Source organism: Plecotus auritus (assembly GCF_963455305.1).
Source record: "Plecotus auritus genome assembly, chromosome: X".
In the NCBI taxonomy this organism is placed as follows: domain Eukaryota; kingdom Metazoa; phylum Chordata; class Mammalia; order Chiroptera; family Vespertilionidae; genus Plecotus; species Plecotus auritus.
In genome coordinates this window covers 144195492-144215850 of record NC_137784.1, presented here as the reverse complement: position 1 = coordinate 144215850, position 20359 = coordinate 144195492, and the positions used below count along the sequence as shown (strand labels likewise).

General features: G+C 41.5%; 1 protein-coding gene across 3 annotated transcripts in view; it reads right to left on the bottom strand.

Annotated features, from left to right (window-relative positions):
* Positions 1 to 19620, bottom strand: part of MED14 (mediator complex subunit 14) — a 64533-nt gene extending 44913 nt beyond the window's left edge. For 2 of the 3 annotated variants that reach the window (XM_080653568.1, XM_080653569.1), the window contains exons 1-10: positions 19083 to 19614; positions 14211 to 14237; positions 11622 to 11727; positions 5658 to 5831; positions 4646 to 4775; positions 4091 to 4219; positions 3664 to 3771; positions 2997 to 3129; positions 2037 to 2187; positions 1223 to 1334 (exon numbers count right to left, since the gene is read on the bottom strand). In XM_080653568.1, coding sequence (XP_080509694.1) covers positions 1223 to 1334; positions 2037 to 2187; positions 2997 to 3129; positions 3664 to 3771; positions 4091 to 4219; positions 4646 to 4775; positions 5658 to 5831; positions 11622 to 11727; positions 14211 to 14237; positions 19083 to 19297 — 1285 coding nt within the window. In that variant the 5' untranslated portion in view covers positions 19298 to 19614. Of the gene's footprint in view, positions 1 to 1222; positions 1335 to 2036; positions 2188 to 2996; positions 3130 to 3663; positions 3772 to 4090; positions 4220 to 4645; positions 4776 to 5657; positions 5832 to 11621; positions 11728 to 14210; positions 14238 to 19082 lie in introns of all 3 variants that reach the window. The other variant, XM_080653567.1, reaches the window with a different exon arrangement.
* Positions 19621 to 20359: the final 739 nt, after the last annotated feature.

Below are 20359 nucleotides of genomic sequence, written 5' to 3'. Positions count from 1 at the left end.
CCCCACTAGTATCTCAAAAACAAAAAGGAGGGTCCAATGAGAGTTTTAATTATGCTTTCCAATCATAAATTTTAGGTCTGTATTTCGTAACATTGCTTGAGGGATTAAAATGGGGGGGGGGGGCAATTTACACTACATCTTATAATTAAATTTAATTTAAAGTTAAAACCTGAGAAATCTAATGCTAAACCTTGATGGGGTTAAAGGACATGCCCCCTCAAAGTAGATGGAACAACTACATTTGCCAGATGCCTGCCATACCCTTTATTTCTTTAAGGCTCACATTTGCATTTTTAAGTTAAGCTACCCTTCCGCTTTTAGCTTGTCTTAGATCCTCTTTTTCACCTTGCTTGGAAATTATGTATTCTAAACACAAATTTATTTTCTTGACTTTCTGTCTTTTCTTCAGGCAGTGTTTTTCTCTACTTCATCAAAGCAGTTTCATTCCAGTGTGACTAGTCTGTACCTAAGAAGCTGCCTTTTTAAGTATAATGGGTTGAGGTGGGCTCTGTGATCATGAAACGCAGTACTTTTGCTACTAGCGCTATTAGAACTTCTTATTTATATGGCACTTCAACATCATCTCACTTAAAGGCTGCTCACTGTGGGCACAAGGTAGTCACAGCCAACAACAACCAGGGCAGGGACAGTAAATATGCCCATAATGATACTGTGAAACTTTATTTCTAGAACGAAAAGTACTTACTTTCTAAATGACTATCCCCCAGAGCTCTGAATCTACTAGGTAACTGGAAGAGTTTTCACTGTGTGTCTATCTGTATTTATTTTGAACCCTGTTAATGTGTTAACAATTCAAAAAATGTTTTAAAAGACAAAGCATACATTCTGCTTCAAAGAGGCACATTTTATAACTATATTATAAACATTTGCAAAGCTGCCTTAACCTTAGAAGAAAACCTAAAAGAAATAAAATTCATATTAAAATGTTAAAATAGCTTCCATTCCAATAGGAAAAAAAGAGTTATAAGGAGGGTCAATATGCATGCATTTCAAAACTAAGGCCAAGCTAAATAAAAAGAAAATAAGGGAAAAGTTAGGACAAGCTGGGTGGATCACAAGTTAAAATGCAAAAATGTCCAGCCTTCACAGCAACACCTATATATCAGGAAAGAGGGCATATTAAGATAGACCCTTCAGAAAATAAAAGTGAATACTAATTTAAACAAAAGAAAGACAAAGATGCCTATTTAAAAGAACCTACAGTTTTCATTGGCATTGTAGCCTCTAAGAATGGTCTTCAGTTCCTGGAGCTTCTGATGCGCTCGTGCACGAACACTGTCAATCAGGAGTTTTTCTATTGATAAGTGATCAATCTGCATAGACAAGAACAACAGAATCACATGTGCAATTTAAACATTTTCACTTTAAAGCTTGAGTAGATTATTGTGCTTCAAGATATTTCCTTTTAGAATCATAACGATTAAGCACAAACTTAAGGTAAAAAAATAAACATGTGGTCCTGGTAGCTTAAAGACTACAGGTAACATTGTGATGAGTATAGATCAAGATACTATATGTATCAGTTATCATAGATTAAATGACCTTAAAAACAAAATGATGATCTGATCAAAATTATCAAATATGAAAGAACATCTTTTTATTATAATATTAGATTTTAAAAAATAACCAGCCAAAACCGGTTTGGCTCAGTGGAAAGAGCGTCGGCCTGTGGACTGAAGGGTCCCGGGTTCGATTCCGGTCAAGGGCATGTACCTTGGTTGCGGGCACATCCCCAGTAGGGGGTGTGCAGGAGGCAGCTGATCGATGTTTCTCTCTCATCGATGTTTCTAACTCTCTATCCCTCTCCCTTCCTCTCTGTAAAATATCAATAAAATATATTTAAAAAAAAAAATAACCAATGCAGAAGCGTAACAGTCATTTAAAACAAGTTCCATAAAGGGTTTTAGGAACAATTGGGTAATTTAAAGAATTTACATTAAAAGTTTAAGTATAAATGACAAGTCACGTTATATCCATTTAATTAAACCAATATTAAAATATATTGAGATATCTACCTTCATGGCTCTTTCTACTAATTTGGAATCAGAAGCTGGCAAAGGAGGATCATGAAAAATCTGCAAAGGCTTCGAGCCATCATTCTCATCGATTTTAATTGTAACTTTGTGAACAGATGCCGTCCCTGTTTTTCTCCCAAGAATCTGTTGACTAAAGAGAAAAAATATACAATGTTTTCAACAACGCCTGTTAACTTCTGGAATGAAATAGAGGCAATCCATTGAGTGCCTTAGCCAGAGGCCAGAACATGGCAGTCCCTCACTGTTTGTGGAGGGAATACATTAATATTGGGAAGACAGCTATTCTGTAATCAAACACAATATTTGATTTACTGCAGCCAAAAAAAAAAAAAAAAAAAAACACCCCACAAACCCCACAAACAAAAAAACACACCCAGACACACAATTTAAAAATAAAACACATGCAAACAAATAAATTAAAAAAATCCCAAAAAAGAACAATCTGTATTCTAAGTGATATCTGTTCATCTCTGATTCCTTTCCAGAAAATGGGGATTAAGCAAAGTTCGAATAGGAAACTGGACTGTAAGCAGCTCGATACTACTTTTTCCCAAAACCCTCCCCCAAAAAGATTTTAAAAGTAGCAATTCAAAATGTCAAACTGTGATAAGCAAGCAGGTTTGTTTTTAAAACAATATCCAACAATCTAAGTCTTTTAGCGATCTGGTATGAGCCCAGAGTCATCTAACTTTTTAAGAAGAGTGAGTCTTAATACAGATAGATGTCTACATACTTAAAACATGCCACGCTCTAAGAAGGCTGTCAATTATGGGTGTCCTCTATAGTTTCTATGATACCATGGGACCTTACTATACAAAATCACATTGCTAGAGGCACACAGCTATCAGTATATAGTGCATCAGATGTATGAGAGAAAGAGAGAAACAAAAAGAGTGTTTACAGTCATAGCTGGAACCCACCAGAGCCACCTTTACTTACTTCCAAACGGAGAGGGAGAGGCACTTCCCAGGATGATACCTTTCCACCTGCACAAGGTCTCCCCACCGCTCCCGGATTAACATCAGAGTTTGGGAATGTAGCACTTCTAACTGAAGTGACAAGCAAAAAGAATCTGATGGATCTCGTTAAGCAAATATAATACATATTACTACAACAGCGAATGAAGTACAAGCAAACTTCATTTAACAAAAGCTCTATTCCTAAAAACTGGTTCTGAAAGAAATTTCTGGAATTATATTTCGCCAATGACTTATCCTAAAAAGTGGCATCATTTGTGGCATAGTTTTAGAAAAATGTATATTTAATGTTGAACCAATATAAACAAACCATTAAGTTGCCCCTTAATTCATCATAGTTTAGGGAATATGGGTAGACCAAAGAACACTATTTTTTCTCCAAATAGTACTACTTCTAATGCATCATTTTTTCATTTTACCCGCCAAGTCAACAGTAAGTTTACAACTTGGTTTACTGCAGATTACTATTCTTCACATTGCCTAGTTTCCCCAGCCCCATTTCTACCCAAAAAAGTGGATGGGGAGAGTTCAGGCTGCTACAGTTCAAGATGAGGGGCAGATGGGAATGTGGAGGTGAGAAGGAGACACAAATTCCTTATAAACATGTGTCTCAAATTCCAGAAGGATACGCAGGCAATTGTACATGTCCTGAAGAGGTTTCTCATCAGCAAAGAGCCTAGACTGTACCAGCTGATGGATAAAGTTGATTTGCATGCTATGAACCAAGGCTCGTCCATCTTCCAGTCACAGGAGAAAACAAAGTTGTTAATCAGAAAAGCGTACAGATCATGTCATAGTACCAATTATGGAAGAATATATTGACTAATAATCAATTTTTAAAAAAGAACTGAAGTTATCTATGGAAACTAGAGAACATTATACTTAACCACTGAAATCTCTAAGATCAGTAGGTAATTATGGTTATCATCAAATCTGCTTCAAATGACAGGATAAATTGCTAACCACATTTATTATTCTGCCAAAATGTTTCAATGATATAAAAAACTCAAACATTTAAATCAATACTTATGATTTCAATCCATATTTATGATTTACCTCCTGTTTCCTTATCCTCTACTAGAATTTCTAGCTTGAGAAGACGCCATGGAACATCAGGATCATCTCCCATTACAGTCAAGGTGGCTTCAAATTCTCCTTCAACTCGAAACTTCACCCGGCCATTTGCTTTTAAAAGAAGAAGAGTAAGTCTACTTTGCTAAAAAAGAGAGAGAAAAGTAAGCAGCTCTTTGCCAACCCAGAACCTTCAGTCTTGCTTATAAAGAAATGTGAAATAGGTTGTTTTTTCATAAATGTTCAAACAGATCAGTGGTTCCTGCATAAGCAGTAGCCAGGTTCTGGGTCATTAAGCAACCAAAGGCAACGCTTCTAGCATCAAGGAACAACAGTGATCTCACCCACTTGTCAGCTTCAAATACCAGCACTGTATTTCCAGGTCATAAAAGAGAAATGACAGGGCTGACCAGCCACAGATTCAAACACCACCAGAATTGTAGGGCAAAACCTCATAATGACATTTCTTTTAATAAAATCCCAAAAGCTTAAAAAAAAAATTTCCAACAATTCTTAAAACAAGAACCTTCGGGTACATACCAACTGTAAGATTTGCTAACTGAGGAGGAAGATCGGTGGTGACAAGCCGATGTCTAAGAATCTGGTTCAGCTGGTGAAGGGTGGCTTGTTTCTCAGTTTTGGTAATTGGGTCTGGAGGAATAATTTTGTCCTTCAAAAAAATTTAAGTGATTTTAAAATAATGTACAAAGAGGCATCATTTTTAGCTGTGTTTTCTTAACCGAGTATTTTCTTACTTTACCCAAGAGAATCTTAACACTTATTCCTGCCTTCTACATCCAATAATAGTGACCTTTATTCTCATGCATTAGAGTGCCACGTGATTCCACCAGTCACTCAGCTAAGATGGTCATGCAACATGATCTTCTTGGTGCTCTATTTATGAAACCAACTTACTGCCACGAGGTGAGGTCCGCCACTTCTTAGAAGTATAAAATACAATACTACTAAGGCAGTCAAAAACCAGCACAGCATGCCCTGACCGGTGTGGCTCAGTGGATAGAGCGGCGGCCTGTGAACTGAAGGGTCCCAGGTTCGATTCCGGTCAAGGGCATGTACCTTGGTTGCTGGCACATCTCCAGTAGGGGGTGTGCAGGAGGCAGCTGATGGATGTTTCTCTCTCATCGATGTATCTAACTCTCTATCCCTCTCCCTTCTCTGTAAAAAATCAATAAAACATATTAAAAAAAAAAACAACAAAAAAAACAAAACAAAACCAGCACAGCAAATTTTTAAAACACTTCCCAAAAGCAACCAGCGTGCAGTATTTTCTTCATATCGGAAATAGATGTAAGTTACACTTGCATATCTGTTCTCCCTCACCGAAAAAAAAAAAAAAAAAGATCCACCCATTTTCATAGCTACTCACATTCTGACCCCAATTTATTTCAACAAAACGCTATTTTAGTTATACAGGAAAAAACAAACAAATATTTGTTGTAAAAGTATGGAAGTTTTTGGTGGTCTACTTAATAATATAGTAGATGCGATGCCAGAGCCTTCAGCTTTTACGAACGGGAGAGAAAGTACTTACCCTGATGCAGGTTGGCAGCCGTGGGTAAGACCCCGTAGTCAATACATCAATGGCATACGGGATGGCAAAGCTAGGTAGGCGCGCATGGACCAGAGCATCTCTAGCTAATGAGGCCAAGCGATCAGCAGTGTCCACAAACAAGATGGCTTGTTGGTCTAAAAAGCTCGAGATCATCTTTAAAGCAAAGGGTAAATGTATTAATTAAGCTTCCTGGGAAACGAGCAACTTTTCACTTCAAATATCGTTGATTCGTTTCAAAGTAAACTTCAAGGGGAATTGATATAGGTATTTGCTATCACAAAATATTTCTTCAAAACCTTTCCAGGCCTGGCTGGTGTGGCTCAGTTGGTTAGAGCGTCGTCCGGTGCACCAACAGGTGGTGTGTTCGGTCCCTGGGAGGCAGCTGATTGACGTTTCTCTCCCACATCGATGTCTCTCTCTCTCTCCCCTTCCTCTCTCTCTCTCAAATCAATTAAAAACAAAAGATATCCTTAGGTGAGGATTAAAAAAAGAAATTATTACAAAATAATTTCCCCCAGTATCTTTTTGAAAGCAAGAACCTTCTATTAATTTAATTCGTTTCTTCATCCTCAACATTCCAGATACACAATATCACATTAGAAAACATAAATAGAATAAAATCCTTTTCACTACTCTTACAGACTTCTGGAGTTGGTTGGTGACAAGGAGAAAATGCTGAGATGTCCTAAATTCAATTACAGAAGGCCAGAGGGGGGAAGGAAGAGACAGAAAGGGGGGCCGATCAGTTAGGTGCAGTACAAAACCGACTAAAGACTGCGCAGACTCCTCAGCGTAGGCTGGAATTATTAAATTCACTGCCGGCTGGCTGTTTCAGAGATCATCTAAAAAGAGAGAAGGGCCAGGCACCTTGAACCCCAAGAGCCTCCTCTTCTTGTTGACACACGAGCTTTCAAGAGTCATGGAATTAGCCCCAGCTACACCTTCTCCCACCCGCTTTGTCTATAGCGAATGGAAGGCCTTTCAGAATGGCTTACATCTTCCCCGCCCCCAACTTGCTGTATGCAACCACTGGCAAAACTCCAGGAGGACGGACATGTCTGTCTTTCCTACCTAGCCATGTTGCTGGTGGTTTAGACTCCGTGACCCAGACAGTCTTTTTTTTTTTTTTTTGCTAGCAATGGCCTAATAAATAACAAACCCTTTCTTTTAAAAAGACTTCCAGTTAAAATTGTTAACAGTTGGCAATGAAGTGTGGACTCCTGGACCCAGACTACCTTGGTCTCAATGTTAACTCTGTAACTTAACTGACCCTATAACCTTGGGGAAGTTACTTAATCCCTCTGTACCTCAGTTTTTTCAACTGTGAAATGGAGATGATTTCCAACCTCATGAGGCTGTTCTGAGGATTAAGAGTTAATGCAGCCCTAGCTGGTTTGGCTCAGTAGATAGAGTATGGCCCACGGACTGAACGGTCCCGGGTTCAGTTCCAGTCAATGGCAAGTGCAGGGGGCAACTAATTGATGTGTCTCTCTCACATCAATGTCTCTCTGTCTCTCCCCTTCCCTTCCACTCTAAACACCAACGGAAAAATATCCTCCGGTGAGGATTAACACAACAAAAGAAGAGTTAATGCATATGAAACCTTTGGAACAGCGCCTAGAACATATAAAACACTCAATAAACATGGCTCATTATGAGATCTAGGTCAACTTCATGCCCAACACTTCCCAGCAGTTCCCTACTCAGTGCATTTCACCAGGGCATCGGAGCTCTAGAGCTCATCACAAGCTCAAATCTATTTCCTTGAAACTTCTATCTTCCACTTCTATTCTGGAACAATACTTAGTCTCTTATGCTACCTTCCAACTGGGGAAGTCCAACCAGTTTTCAAGCTAACATTCCACGTCACTGCAATTAGTCTTCACATGTCCAAATTCCCGACTCACCATCCTTGTCCCACTACCTGCAAATGCTTGTGTGTCAGTGGCCAACTTAAAATATGGTATCCCGAATTTATACCACATCTGCCCTACATTTCCTCAGCATTTCCACACATTTTATCATCTGATTTGCACAAGTCCAGGAAATAGACAAAACCAGACAATCGCCGTCAGCTTAGAGATAAGAAAATTGAGGCTTAGGTTAAAGAAAGTCCGTCAATCAGAGAATCTGGAACCAAAAATGTCTCTTCTAACTCTTTATTAGACCAGCAAAGCCCAGCAGTGCAAGCGCTACCTTCTATGACTAGTGAAAGGGACCAACGTTTTCCCATCCCCAAATATACTTTGGGGGATATTTTCAGCTGGTTATTTTTAAGAAACAGGACTCAGAGAGAACCTCTGCCCCTCCTCCTTACCTGGCTAAAGGAATTCAGATAGAAAAGCCGGTTTGAAGAAAGGGAGCAGCACCTTAGCATCATAATAGAAGTTAAAAGTGGCAGACAGAGAGGAATCTAGCAAAGCCTGTTTGCTGGGCTCCCCTCTGCGCCCCATTGTTTCTGGGTGGCCCAGCCAGAATGTTTACCACGTTTGCTCTTTCTCAGCTACCTGTAAATTGCCTGCTTTCTCTCTCTTTGAGATACCAGGCCCCTTGCCTCCCTCTCCTTAGTCCAAAATAGCACAGAAGCCTCACTGCCCGGTGCGTCCTCCAGTCTCACAGTCTTATGTAACCTCCATAGGTACAGATGAATAAATTTGGGCATTTTCTCCTATTCATGTCTCATGTTAATTTGATTATTCGCCCAATCAGAAGAACTTAGAAAGATGGGAGGAACATTTTTTTTGCGCCCCCACACTAGTAAAATGGATTTCTATTAATGCCACCGACACTACTTTATTAGAAGCCACTGCTAGCACACAGCAAGCTTGGAGTTAACTAAAAGGCCTTAATCTTTTGTTCATGAATCTTTACGAATCTCTAACGAGCAAGATCTGCTTTCCCATCCCATCTTAATGCAGGACTGGAATGTGTCTGATTTTAACATATTTAGAACCATTTTTAATCTTGCCTTCTCTCAACTTCTGAACTGGTTTTCACTCAGATTTAGGTCATCCCAACCCTCCCTTTACTCGGGACACTAAAAATGCTTATCCGGCCAAAGCCAAGGCCAAAGACTAGCAACGACCTGCCTCCAGGAAGACATGCATCAACCCTAATGGGGTGCTACAGTTTATCCAGCCCAAGTCCCTCTCCCTTAAACATGGGTAATTAATAAAACACTCTAAACCACCTTGCTCAACTCAAAATATACTAACTTCAGCTATACTCCTTTGACTTAGAAATCAAATAAATGAAGATTAAAACTTTAGCCAAAACCGGTTTGGCTCAGTGGATAGAGTGTCAGCCTGCGGACTGAAAGGTCCCAGGTTCGATTCCAGTCAAGGGCATGTAACTTGGTTGCGGGCACATCCCCAGTAGGAGGTGTGCAGGAGGCAGCTGATCAATGTTTCTCTCTCATCGATGTTTCTGGCTCTCTATCCCTCTTCCTTCCTCTCTGTAAAAAATCAATAAAATATATTAAAAAAAAAAAAGATTAAAACTTTAGTTTTGAGTAACTTATTAGTGACTCCATGGAGATCCCTAATGATCAGCATGTTCGCTTTTCTTTCTTTTAAGTACTCACATACCAGCTGTTAATATGGCTAATAATCTTCCTTTAAAATTTAACTGGGCACCAAACAGACATTTCTCTAAGAAAAATATACTAATAGCCAAAAGCACATGACAAGATGTTCAAAACCATTAGTCATCAAAGAAATGCAGACAAAAACCACAGTGAGATGCTCCATCCCACCTACTAGGACAGCTAGAATCGAGATGTCACACAAGAACCAGTGTCTGTATGGAGAGAGTGGAACCCTCCTACCGTGCTGGCAGGAATGTAAATGGGACAAGCATTTTGGAAACAGTCTGGCAGTTCCTCAAATAATTAAACACAGGGCTACTATATGACCTAGTAATTCCACTCCTAGGTATACACCCAAGAGAAATGAAAACATATGTCCACACAGAAACTTGTACATGAATGTTTATAGCAGCATTATTCATAATAGCCACAAACTGGAAGTAACCTAAATGGCCATTAACTGGTGAGTGGATAAACAAAAACCATACAATTCAGCTACAAAAAACAATGAAGTGCTACTACATGCTATAATACGAGTGAACCTTGAAAACATTACGCTTGGTAAAAGAAGACAGTCACAAAAGCCCACATATGATGATTTCAATTATATGAAATGTTCAGAATAGGCAAATCTATACAATAGCAGATCGCTGCTTGCTGAGGGCTAGGGGCAGGTACTTGGGGACGACAGCTAAAAGGGCAATGGTTTAAGTTTTGAAGTGATGAAAATGTTCTAAAATTGACCGCGGTGATGGTTGCATGTACCTGTGAATATACTAAAAACCACTGAACTGTGCACTTTCAATGGGTGGATGGTATGATATGTAAACTACATTTCAATAAAGCTGTTGTTTTTTTTTAAATAGTTCTAATAGAACAAGAGATATTTCTCTTTTTCTTAGATAAAACATTAGTCAGACTAAACTGTGTATTTATACACTCAGCTATACATGTAATATGTCTGGCATGGCTAAAGATCATGATCTATTCATCTCAAGCACCTCTAAAGACACTAAATAATCATTAGGTTGAGAACAGAAGTGTCAAAACACGAATAATCCTCTAATTCTCCAGCTGATGGACTTTATCTTTGACATAAACACATCTGTATCTACATTCACAAAATGGAAACAACAAATTTAATGAGACTTTATCAGAATGATTTATTTGAATAGCCAATTCAAAAAAATAACAGAATACTATACTATGAATTAGTGAAAGATGAATGCAATTATGGCTTGATATCAAAAGCAAGGGTTTTGGTTTTTGATTGATATGTTATTGAAGCACAAATCAGTAGTATCAAACAGGTAACTTAAATACCCATGGTATAATTTAGAATTTAACACCATTTTGAACAATTGAACACTTGGATTTGATATACTTTAGTAATACCTAACTTTGCACTGAAAGTTTGGACATCTTTAAGAAAAGATTACCCCAAATTAACTAATTATTGAAAAGACACCTTCGGTTTTTCAGAAATACTATACCAGGCTTCTTCACTTCAGCCAAAATAGACTTATTTAGACTTGGTGCCCAAATTTCCAAAACAATGAAATAAACTGTAAAATTTCTGATAAATAAGCTTGGAATAAACCTGTTTAAGTATTTATAACACTTATAATAAAGCATTATTCTTTCAATGATGTTTTATAGTGTACAAAAGACTTTCTGTCTACAAACCTTTATTCCCCAATCATATCAACAGACAACAGATTTTTAGCATCTTTGGTCCACTTCACTACATGTCAGTCCTTTGAATTCAAAAGCGTTATTCAAGAGTCAAAATACTGTGAGCTCCTTGAGGGCAGGGGCTATGCCTCCTTATTCAAGTCTCCATCCACCATATCCCATAACCTGTGCTCCATAAATGTTTGGAGAATGAGTAGATGAATAAACAAACAGATATATGCTGGTATCAGATCTGTGACCTTGAAGAAGCCACTTCACTTCTAGGAAACTTGTTGTTTGCTCATTTGTAAAATAAGAAATACTGTCTGTCATACTCACAGGGCTGTCAAGAATCAACAGGCAAAAATTAAGGGAGTACTTTGCAAACTAAGGAACCATACAAATATAAGTTAACCATTCCCCCCATTTAGTTAAAGTCTCTGAATTAATATCTTCTAGCTTAATGATGTCTCGATATTGCCTAGTTTTCTTTCTGTCCATAAGCAAATACTAAGCTTCTACAGAAATATATTATACATTATCATCAGAAATGCTATTCACATAAGTAATGTTTCTCAAAACAAATCAGCATATATAAGTTAAAGCTAAAATCAGAATCTCTATTGTAAGTTAACATTCCACAAAGTTATTTTATATAAAATAAAATCAAAAGTTTAACTCACCGCACATTTTTCCACTTTGCCAGCATTATTAGCCCATTTTACTAACGCTAGTAATCGGACAAAGAGTTGACGTGTCCGGCTAGCAAACTGTACTATTTCTATTTTCCTATAAAAATAAAACAATTCTTAATAAATCAGCATATTTAAAAGAGAACTTCACAGTTTATTTAATCTGAGCTAAAGTATGACTCAATCTTTGTTTAAAACCATTACAACAAAATGAACCACTTAAAATATTTATCTAAATACATATAAAGTATTGTTATGTTTTATATACCACCTGCATATGCTTTATTATCTCAGTCATAAATCCAAAAGAATGTTTTAGCAATAAATCACATTTAAAAATTTCATACTGCAATAAAAGTTGTTTGCTAAAATATAGTAAACTCACAGATATAAAGTTACTATATAGATGTTAACTGGGTCACATAGGGGACCAAATTTGGAATTTCATAATTGAAATTATGAGTTATGCATTAGTAACCTTTTGGTAAGAGGAAAGAATTGAAATAGAGCGTGCAACTGTATTATTCCTACAAAAGCAAGGGCACAACTTAACAAATTAAATAATAAAAGAATTTAGCCATGCAGCGCTGTACCCAACGAATTTCAATGATAAACTTAGATGTTAAATGAGCCAAGCAAAGAAAGTAAGTTGAGTACTAAAAGTAAAAGCTGGGTCTGTCCATATCTATTTCTATTCTACACCCACTGCACTCCTTTTTCTCTCAATACTTATGCATCACTGTTTTTTATCATCTCCTTATAAAGTCTTTAAAGCTTAATGAAAGGCTTTATGTTGCCACTCGATGTATTAGCTAGACCTCTCAACTTCATGTCATGTACAGAACTGATAATCAGACCTCTCATGGTTCACCTAAGACACTGAGAAACATATTCGACAGGCCAGGGCCAAACAGGACCCAAAGAGCACACTCAAACTCTCTCCAACTGGATTCTGACCTATCAATCTTAGTACAGCTGTTCAACGACCTGCCGATCCAATCCACATCTCTGCATCTCGCCAACAGCAATAATACTATGGTACAAGGCACCAAAATAAAATTTTGGCTGAAGTATAATCCTGACTGAAGACTACAGAGTCGAGCTCCTATCGAGAGCACACACATGCCCGAACAGTGTGGCTCAGTGGTTGTGTGTTGACCTGTGAACCAGGGGATCGTGGTTCAATTCCCAGGCAGGGCACGGGCCCAGGCTGCGGGCTTGATCCCCGTGAGGGGGTGTGCAGGAGGCAGCTGATCCATGATTCTTTCTCATCATTGATGTTTCTCTCTCTCTCACACTCTCCCTTTCCCTCTGAAATCAACACAAATGGTAAAAAAAAAGGCACACATAGCCCACAAATAACCTGGCAGGCTTTCCTAAGGATCGGCCAGCAATATTACTGGAAGCATAAGGAGAAGAATCAAGGGGCAAATACAGTTGTGACTTCTGCCAGCGAAGGATCCTAAAAGAGAAAATAAGCAAGCCTCACAGGCAAGAGTGGGACACAGCAGAAAGGTGAAGTGTGCATTATGACCTGGCAGCCACCTCAGTGCCAGGAGCCTCAGCACTGACTGTCACTCTGACGGCTTACAGAGGACGTGGGGTCTCTGTCCCTCTTCCAGAAAAAAACAGGTTTGTATGGTAGTCATTCGGTTTCCCAAATGGGCTCCTCTCCTAGAAAGAGGACATCCCCCTTCGTGACTATTGTAACATGGGTTTTTGACACCACGCTGTCCCAAGGGATAGGTTTTCCAGAACCCTTCCCACGTGAGAGTGGACAGCACAGATCCTGACTTTCATTTTCATGTTCTTCCTTTAAAACTGGCCAGCCAAACCATAACACAGGCACGCTTCAATTTTTTCTTTCACCTCTTTTTGATCTATGTCTAATTCTATCAGAAAGGTCAGTTGAGGATAGGGGGAGAGACCTTTATTAATGTAATCATTAATAAAGGCTAAAATCCTCTCCAGTGACTTGGTATTTAAAAAACTTAAACTAAGGAGCAGAAGAAGTGCCAAAAATATAGTCAAACAGCCTATGCTGTAGCCATAATATCTCCATCACAAGATTTCTTTGAAACCTTAATTTATCTTGCTCCTTGGCCTATGGAAACATAATAGTGTTTAGTTGTATCTTAAGCCTCAAACTGCAACTGAATCAAAATTCTCTCAACTCTAAAACAGCAACAATAGTAGGCAAATGTCAAGTCTCTAAAGATATCTAATTGCATCATTGTAGCAAATGGTAAGCTAGCAGCCAACTTTTAAAGCCAGTCTATTCCTTAGCTTCTTCCATTACATTTTACATCTTCTCAGGGACTTGACCTGGTCAGTGACTTAAAAAAGGTTTTTAAAACCTATGATCCAGAGCTGGTCTCACACCGAGAATTGTCAGGGCTGAAGAAATTACAAAGAACCGATGTGGAAAAAATCACCCCCAGCTCTCTGCGCCTAGTTTCCGATCTGCAGCACTGCCATCCATGCCCATCCCCAATCTCACTTTCTCATGCACATACACACACACACGTACTCACAGGTACAGCAACACAGACACAGATTTAAGGTTTTTTTCATACTCACCTTTCCACATCCGATTTCCTTGGCAGTCTAAGAAGAAAAAAAAGAAATTGACTAAATATATGCACACCTTCATTAAAACAGGATAACAGTTTTTACTTTGACTCTATTAACCACGGCAGGTTTCAGACAAACTAGGTAAACGGCCACCACAGGCTTGTGTGGCTACCAACTCTTTTATAAGTTTCCAGCAACACGGCTATAAGGGAAAAACGAACAAAGGAGCATTTTTCTCCGGTCAGAATGCTGCAAAAGGTATTATTGCATGAGCCTCCGACATTCATGAAGCCCCAGCTTTACATGAGCACACTGTAGCAGAGAGAGTCAGCGAAAACATTATCTTAAGGCTAAATGGGCACAGATGCAGAGCACTACTTAGGTGCCAGCCTCGCCATATCCAGTGGAGCCTCGCTTCCAAGCAGTGATCCTCCCGGTTTTGTTATGGTGGGCAAAGCTGGCAGCAAGGGTTCCACAGGAATTATGATGCTGCGTGTGAGTGGGTGTAAATTATTTATATTACTTTCAAAGAGCTCCGGTAAGGTTTTGGTTCTTTTTAATTTCTTGCTTTGCTAGTCCTCCAGGACAGCCAGCAACCAATGTCACCCTTTCCCCTGACCGGTTAGCACTCTCGCATCCACAGATGCTTTCAGAAAGGTCCTGATCTGCCTCCTGAATCACCCCAGGGTCCAAGACGCAATGGCCTGAACTCCAAAGCCTCCCCTAACATTTCATCGTTCTTTAGAATATACACCAGGACCCTTAGATCCTCTTCTCCCACCCACATGCCACAGGTACACACAAACTAAGCCCACGAGGGAAAGCTATTAAAATAAGCTCTGACGCCAAAACCGGTTTGGCTCAGTGGATAGAGCGTCGGCCTGCGGACTGAGGGGTCCCGGGTTCGATTCCGGCCAAGGGCATGTACCTTGGTGGCGGGCACATCCCCAGTGGGAGGTGTGCAGGAGGCAGCTGATCGATGTTTCTCTCTCATCGATGTTTCTAGCTCTCTATCCCTCTCCCTTCCTCTCTGTAAAATATCAATAAAATATATTTTAAAGAAAATTTAAAATAAGCTCTGGCTTACAGTCACCTCCAATTCCTATGGTAGACAGTGGATGGAAGCTGAGGATAGCACCCCAGTAATAAAGGAAACTAGGTAGGTGCTGGAAGAACAAGCAGACCAGAGGATGAAGCGGAAAGTCAGGCTTTATTGGAAGATCGGAAGTAAAAGCAGCTGTTGAGTTGCTCTACATGTGGAAGCTCTTGGGAACAGGCCCCTTGTCCTCAAGGGAAGGCGAGAATAAGAACCACGGGTGTAAGAGAGACAGAACAGAGCGGAGCCTTTGGGGTAGAAAGCACAGGAATCACTGCTCCAGCTCTCCCACCTGCCCCTAAAAGGATCAGCCCATGTCACAGGTGGGGTCATTTCAGGGACAAAGGACAGGCTTTGCTGTCTATGTCCCCCCCCCCCCCCAAATTCCTCCTAATCTATTTTAAATTCCTTTACAGATAACAAATCCACCATTTGGGGCAAAAGCCTTAAAATGCTAATCTTTTGGAAATGGTAAGTCACAGAAACTTATTTATACCTAAATGTGGGTTAAGTTTACAAGACTGAAATTCTGGCATTTTCTGATTTTAATTTAAACAGGTTTAAAAAAGAGTAGACGCTAAGTCTCTAAAAAGTCAAGGCAGAGTATAAACTCTAAGATGGGAGCCTGTGTATTGGGGGGTGGGGGAGTGTGGCAGAAGGAGGAAGTGGACAAGCAAAGAAAAAACCAGAAATCTGGGGCCTAACCCAAATCACCTTAAATGCTAAGGCTGCTTTCTCATTCGCTAGTTCACAGACAAGCATCAAAGGTGGCAGAAATAAGACTCTTATAAGAACACTGGTCTTCCATTATTAATACATTAACCCTGACAGTTCCTACCTGGAACAAGGAAAAATACATCACTTAGGAACTTCCAAGGTAAGTCCCTAAACGAATTTTGGTAACCACAAATCAAGAGAGAAAAAAATTGATCTATCAAGATCAACAACGAATCTTCCCATAAAATTCTCCACGATCTACAATGACCATTCTGAAAATTCATTCACTAATGTGTTAAATCAATGAATAATCAGGTAATCCCCTACTATGTCAGGCATTGTCCTAGGCCAGGGGTGGGCAAACTTTTTGACTCGAGGGCCACCATGGGTTCTTAAACTGGACCGGAGGGCCGGAACAAAAGCATGGATGGAGTGTTTGTGTGAACTAATATAAATTCAAAGTAAAGGAGCGGAGGGGAGAGCAAGATAGAACAGCCGGATCCGGCCCGCGGGCCGTAGTTTGCCCAAGGCTGTCCTAGGCCATGGGGAAAGTAGCAATCAAATCAAAATCCATCCTCACTGAGCTTCCAGAGCGGGGAGGAAACAAAACAAAGTGAGTAGAGAAGGACAGAGTGAGGAGGCAGAGCTTCCCATGACAGTCAGAGAAAGTCTGAACAAAGACCTAAAGGAAGTGAGAAAGCAAACCTCACAGACTTCTGGGAGAAGAGCAAAGGTTCTAAGAGGCGAGTGAGCTATCAGAAAACATCAAGGAGGTCGAGTACCTGAAACAGAAGAAGCAGGGAGCAGCGTAGTGGCAAGTGAAGTGAGAGGTGAGGGAGGGAAGGCGGAGATCACTGTAGGGGAGTACCTGATTATTCACTGATTTGGCACATTAATGAATGAATGAATGTGGGGAACATGTGGCCGGAGGGCTGTAGAAGGCCCACGAAATCATTTGGCCTGGCCCTGCCAAGGCATTAGTTAATTAAATATTTGACCAAATACAGCAGGCTAATTTTTAAGCTGATAATTCTGTTTGGCCTGCAAATGATGTTATAAATACCCAAATGGCCCTTGGCAGAAAAAAGGTTCCCCGCCCCTGATCTAGGGCCTTAAAGCTAAGGTGACCACATTCCTGGTTTACCCCAGATAGTTTCAGTTTATGCCTGCTGCTTTTGACATTACTACTAACAGCCCCATCTTTCATGCTCCAAAGCGTCCTGATTTCAACCATAAATTTTATGGTCACCCTATAAATAGGTGACCCTATAAATAGGGTTGTGAGCAGGTTTCCAAGGATCATCCTGGCTATTTTTTGGAGGAAAAAACTGAAGAGGGAAAAGGCAGCAGGAGAGATAGCAGTGAGCAGACTACGGAAGTAACATGGGCGAAGGACTAACACTTGATGGGAATACGGAAAAGTGGTCAGATTCTGAAGTCAAAGATGACAGGCTTGCTGTTGAACTGTACTGTGGGGCCAGAAAAAAGAGGAGCCAGGAATTATTCCAGTATTTTTGGCCGAAGCAACAATAGGAAGAATCGCGATACTATTTAGTGAGATAGGAAAGGTTGGGAGAGATTTGAGTGGAAGCAGGAGTTGGTTACTTAAATGCCTGTTAAGTATTTACACGTAGGCATCTGGATATAGGGTCTGTAAGTATGGGAATCGTAATCATATAAAGTGTATGGGACTAAAAGGATATACTTATTCTACAGCAATAAACAGATGTTCCTCTCTTCATAACTAAGTCTTAAAATAGCAAGAACACCACAATAATTCAAAGAATTCCTACAAATCCCTGTGGGAAAACAAATTACACAGCCACTCATAGCAGCAGTTTTTAACACTTCTCCATAGCGATACATAGGACACGTAACCTTCACATATATGAAATTTTCTCATGGATACGCTTGGATTTTTATGAAATCCAACAATAAATGGTGAAAAGAAGTACAAATACTACAATAATCCCTAATCATGACATCTTCTTAAGTTTCTCATTAGAAAGGGGTAGACTTTTTTTCTGTCCCATTCAATAAAGTACAGTATGTTAGAATTGAGTGAGAATAATGTTTTACAGGCATAAGAGGAACCTTTTCAAATTCTTTTAGTCATATGCAAACAAATATTTTAACAGTCTCTAGCAACAAATTACTATGACACTGTATAGCCTAATATCTATATACTAATTATTTCCTTTGACAACACTGATCTGTCTAGCAACAGATAAAAGATAAAAAGTAACATAGATTACAAACTCCTAATTCTTAACTTTTTCTGAACCTGGAATAAAAAACGCAAAATAGTAAAGTATATACACCGCCAAATTTTATAGTGCCTTTTCTCGGCACACTGAAAATCATTACAGTGTTCTGACCCTACTCTGAAGGGATTACACCCTAATCGTGTCCCAAGGCAATTCACGGGTAACTTGGTGATTTATAAATTCCCTTCATACACCAAGCAACTGTAACAGCAGACCAGTTACAAAAAAACCTTTTACTCACACTCAATGCGTTAAGATCCCAAATGTTGTAGAAAAAAAAAAACAACTTGGGACCCAAATGATGGTATTATCTGATACACAATCCCTCTCCCGAGTTCAAGCTTAGTCGGAAGCAATTACAACCCACATCTAAAATGTACCGTCAAGATGCTGTAAAACAGATCTCGCATCTTTTGAGATTTTTTTTTTTTTTAAAAAAAGCTCGATTATATATTCCTCCACCCTAACGTTGGGCTCTGGGCTAAAAAGCTTCCAGCCAAGAAAGCAATCCAGTTCTGTTGGCAACCTGAGCAAAAATCCCGAAGGTAAGGTTTTCAGTGCAAGCCTAGCAGCATGCATAATGAACAAGTCTCGGTCGCTGCTTCTCCAGAAAGACCCCAAATGCGAAGCTCCTCTCTTCCACCTCCGCTACGCCCCGGGAGTTCCGATATCTACACTCAGCGGCCCCGCATAGAGGAGAAAACAGCAGCCTCTAGGGGAGGACAGCGGTGCTAGCCCCTCCGCCGCTTGGGCGGGAAGGGGGAACGGCGGAGCAGGCATGGGTTTCGCGGCACTTACAGGTCCGTCAGCACCATGAGCTCTGAGTAGGCCCGGTGCAGCAGAAATTCGATGAGGGTGCTCAGCCGGTAGCCGGGGCTCGCCGCGGCCGCAGCAGCCGCCGCCACGGCGGCTCCAGGGGGAGGAGGCGCCGGCGCTGACGCGGGGCCGCTGCTGCCTCCGCCACCGCCTCCGGGCGGGACCAGCTGGTGGTTCTCCAGCTGCACAGGGGGCATGGCGGCACAGGGTCGGGCTAGGCGCAGCGGCCCTGGAGCCTCCCGGGGGGCTCGGTCACCGCGCCGAGGTGGGCGCGGGCAGAGTCAGCCGCCTACCGCCAAAGCGCCTCTGAACAGGAAGCCGAGCGCCGGGCGCGGAGGCCCGCCCCCATGAAGCAAGGAGCCCGCCAGCCCCAGGGACGGCAGCGAGGGGCGGGGGGGAGGGCGGGGAAGCGGGACGGCTGCCGCAGAGAAGCTGCGCCTCCGCCACGGATCAGAGTCCGCTTCGCCAGGCAGCCGCAGCAACCATATTGACGGCCCAAAGCGGAAGTCGATAGCAGACCGGAAGGGGAACCTGCAGGGGGACTTCCGACAGTTCCTGGCCTTTCTCCAGGCAGTTGGGCGCCGGGACGCTAGCGGCGGGGAGGAGGCGGGGAGGAGGGAGGCGGGGTTATGGGAGCGGGGCGGGGCCGGCGCGCGGGCGGGAAAAGCGGAAGCGCGGCCGCGCGCCACCGGAAGCGGCTGTGTGGGGGGAGCCGGCACGTCACCGGGAACGTCAGCAGTCGCCCCGCCCTTGCCCTCGCGGCCCTCAGGTTTTAAAAGGCTGCGATTTGGCTCGAGGTAACTCTCCGCGCTCCCGGGTGGTTCCCGGGTGCGGCCGGGACACGCTCCTCCTCTGTGTTCGTGAGTTGTGCTTCTGGAATCGCGAAGAAATGACCACGGCTTGTGACTTCTCAGGCCTTTGCACCTCCCACAGTCCGCTCATGCGCCTTTCGTGGGATAGAATACGTTTCCGTCATTTTTTTTTTTTTTTTATGACTGTGGGAAAAGGTGCAAGAAAATATGATTGGAGGTAGAAGCAAGGCCGCTGGCCGGATAATTTCACTCTGATGGAGTTGGATGGCTGCTGATCTCGTTACGACCCCCCGAATCCAGGCAGTTTTAGCACAAAAAGCAGCCTTTCGGTCCTCCCCGCTGGCGCTCAGCCGCTCCTTGTCCCTGCCCTGCGGGAGCCGCCCTGCCCGAGGGCTTTCGGTTCATCTGTGCCCCCCCCCCCCCCCCCGCCACTCTCTTCCCCTCCAA